This window comes from Ursus maritimus, unplaced genomic scaffold, assembly GCF_017311325.1.
Source record: "Ursus maritimus isolate PB19 unplaced genomic scaffold, ASM1731132v1 scaffold_21, whole genome shotgun sequence".
Taxonomy (NCBI): Eukaryota; Metazoa; Chordata; class Mammalia; order Carnivora; family Ursidae; genus Ursus; species Ursus maritimus.
The window spans coordinates 50,055,531-50,057,644 of NW_024424564.1; the positions used below are offsets into that span (position 1 = coordinate 50,055,531).

Below are 2,114 nucleotides of genomic sequence, written 5' to 3' on the forward strand. Positions count from 1 at the left end.
GGGCGGCCATGTGATGGGGCCTCGGGACAGGAAGCGCAGAGGGGGCTGGCGAAATGGCAAGTGCGGGCGGAAAGGAGAAGCGCGGGAGCCTGGGTCTCTTGCTCGGACAGCGCTGGGAGGCCAGCGTGGTGTCCGTCCCGGGACTCAGCCCGAGGGCCTCAGAGCCCGCCCCAGAGCCCGGCCCGCGCTGCAGGCCTCCCCGCGCCCGGGCGGGCCAGTCTGCCTCCCACCGCGGAACTTACCGTGCGGGTGCGCGTGCGGGTCCGGGGCCCCCGGGGGAGCCGCCGCGCGCAGCCGCCGCCGCCGCCGCCTCCAGCTCAGCAGGCCCACCAGGACCAGGGCCAGCGCCAGGCCCAGCAGCGCGGGGGCGCCGAAGAGCAGCGCGGGCAGCGGCAGCGCCGCCTCGGCCTCGGCCGCGGTCCCCGGGCCCACCGACTCCTGCGGCTGCAGCGCCGTCCCCGGCGCTAGGCTGCTGGCCCCGGCTGCTGGCGGCGGGGACGGAGAGGTAGGGCAGGGGGCGGAGGGGAGGGACGGCGGGGGAGGGGAAGGGTTGGAGGGAGGCGAGGCTGGGCCAGGGAGGGGAGGGAGGGCCGGGCGGGGTGGAGAGGGGAAGGGGAAGAGAGGGAGCGGTGAGGGCCACGTGGGGACCGCGGTCCCCATCCAGGCCCCTGCTTACAGCCCCTCCACCCCCGCATCAAACCGGTCACCGCATCCCCTCCCCATCCTGGGGCAGGTGGGGGCCATGCCTGCAGCTCCACCTTCCGGCAGTGGCAGCGGGACCCTCCTCCTCTCCGGGGCTGCCCCGCTGACCCGCGGGCGGAGTGGGTGGACTCTTACCCGGTCTAGGTTCTGACGTCCGGAAGAGCTTGCAGGCCACGCAGTTTCGAACCAGAGGGTCAAAGCACTCGGCCTGGACGCACTGCGTGGGGGCCGGCCCGTCCCTGCCCCGCAGGCTTCTGGCACCTCTTCTCTTGCTGCCCATGCTGCCTTACACACAGCGGGGACTGAGTCTGGCTTCAGCTGCCAGAGGAGGAAACCGGGAGGGGCCACCACCCACTGGGCCCCGCCCCACCCTCCTGCCTGCTGGGGTGGGACCACTCTCAGCCAGGGCCCCAAGGCCCTGCACCCCACACCTTCTCTTTCTACCTGCGGTTCCTCCATTCGACCACTCAACCATCACCCCCAGACGCTGTCTGGGCGGGCCCTGTGCTGAGCGCCCAGTCGGTGCTGGGGTGCAGACCTGGGCCTGCTCTGGGGCAATAGAGGATGGGCGCCCTAGTCACGACACAGACCTCTGGGTGGCCTCCTCTGTCCTGCTCCCCAAGGCCAGCCCACAGCCCCAGACAATTCCCACCAGCCATGTCCTCCTCACCTCAACTGCGTACTCCTCTGGGGGCCCTTCGTGCCCTTCCCAAGCAGAGCTCGTTCAGTTCATCAAAAGCTTCCTGAGAGCCCACTGTCCTAGGGAAAGACAATGCCTCGTGGCAGCAGCAGCCACAGAGGGGCCAGGAAGCCTTCGTACAGGAGGTAATGATGAGAAGGTTTGCCAGATGGAGCGAGGTCTAGGGGAGCATGACAGAGGAGCCCAGACAGTGCTGGGTCAGAGGGCCAGGCTGGGTCCTCAGCTGAGGGTTAAAGAGCTTGGCTGAAGGCACCAGGGAGCCGTGCAGGACTTTAAGCAGACAGTGCCGTAGTCGGATCTGCGTGACACTGAGCAACCTCTGGCTGGAGTAGAGGGCACAGCAGGGGAGGGGGGAGGGTGGCCGAGGGTCCAAGGACAGACAACTCAGTCTCCAGATTCTAGGCAGGAGGGAGACTCAGACCAGCAGATGAAAAGACAGACCGAGACCCAGTGGGTGGCCTGCCCACCCCAACTCCTTTTTCCCAGGGCCGTGTGTGTCCTGGCCTGCTTGCCTCTGCAGAGGTCCCCTCTGTCTGTCCTGCCAATGTCTGGGTTCCCCCACCTGTCTGTCACCTGCGTCTCTCAGGTTGAGTCTCAGACACACACACAGGCCCCTTCTGCCTTTCTTGACATCTGCTGCCCCCTCCCCAGGGACCCCCGACATGGTGGCCATACCAGACCACTAGCGCTCAGGGCTGGGGAGCACAAAGGC

At 68.2% G+C, this 2,114-nt stretch overlaps 1 protein-coding gene across 3 annotated transcripts in view; it reads right to left on the bottom strand.

Annotated features, from left to right (window-relative positions):
• The window catches only part of TNFRSF13C (TNF receptor superfamily member 13C), a 3,756-nt gene extending 2,686 nt beyond the window's left edge, over positions 1-1,070 (bottom strand). The window contains exons 1-2 of one of the 3 annotated variants that reach the window (XM_040637609.1): positions 838-1,070; positions 243-566 (exon numbers count right to left, since the gene is read on the bottom strand). In XM_040637609.1, coding sequence (XP_040493543.1) covers positions 243-566; positions 838-982 — 469 coding nt within the window. In that variant the 5' untranslated portion in view covers positions 983-1,070. The remainder of the gene's footprint in view (positions 1-242; positions 567-837) is intronic. The other 2 variants (XM_040637611.1, XM_040637610.1) reach the window with 2 other exon arrangements.
• Between the last annotated feature and the right edge of the window lie 1,044 nt (positions 1,071-2,114).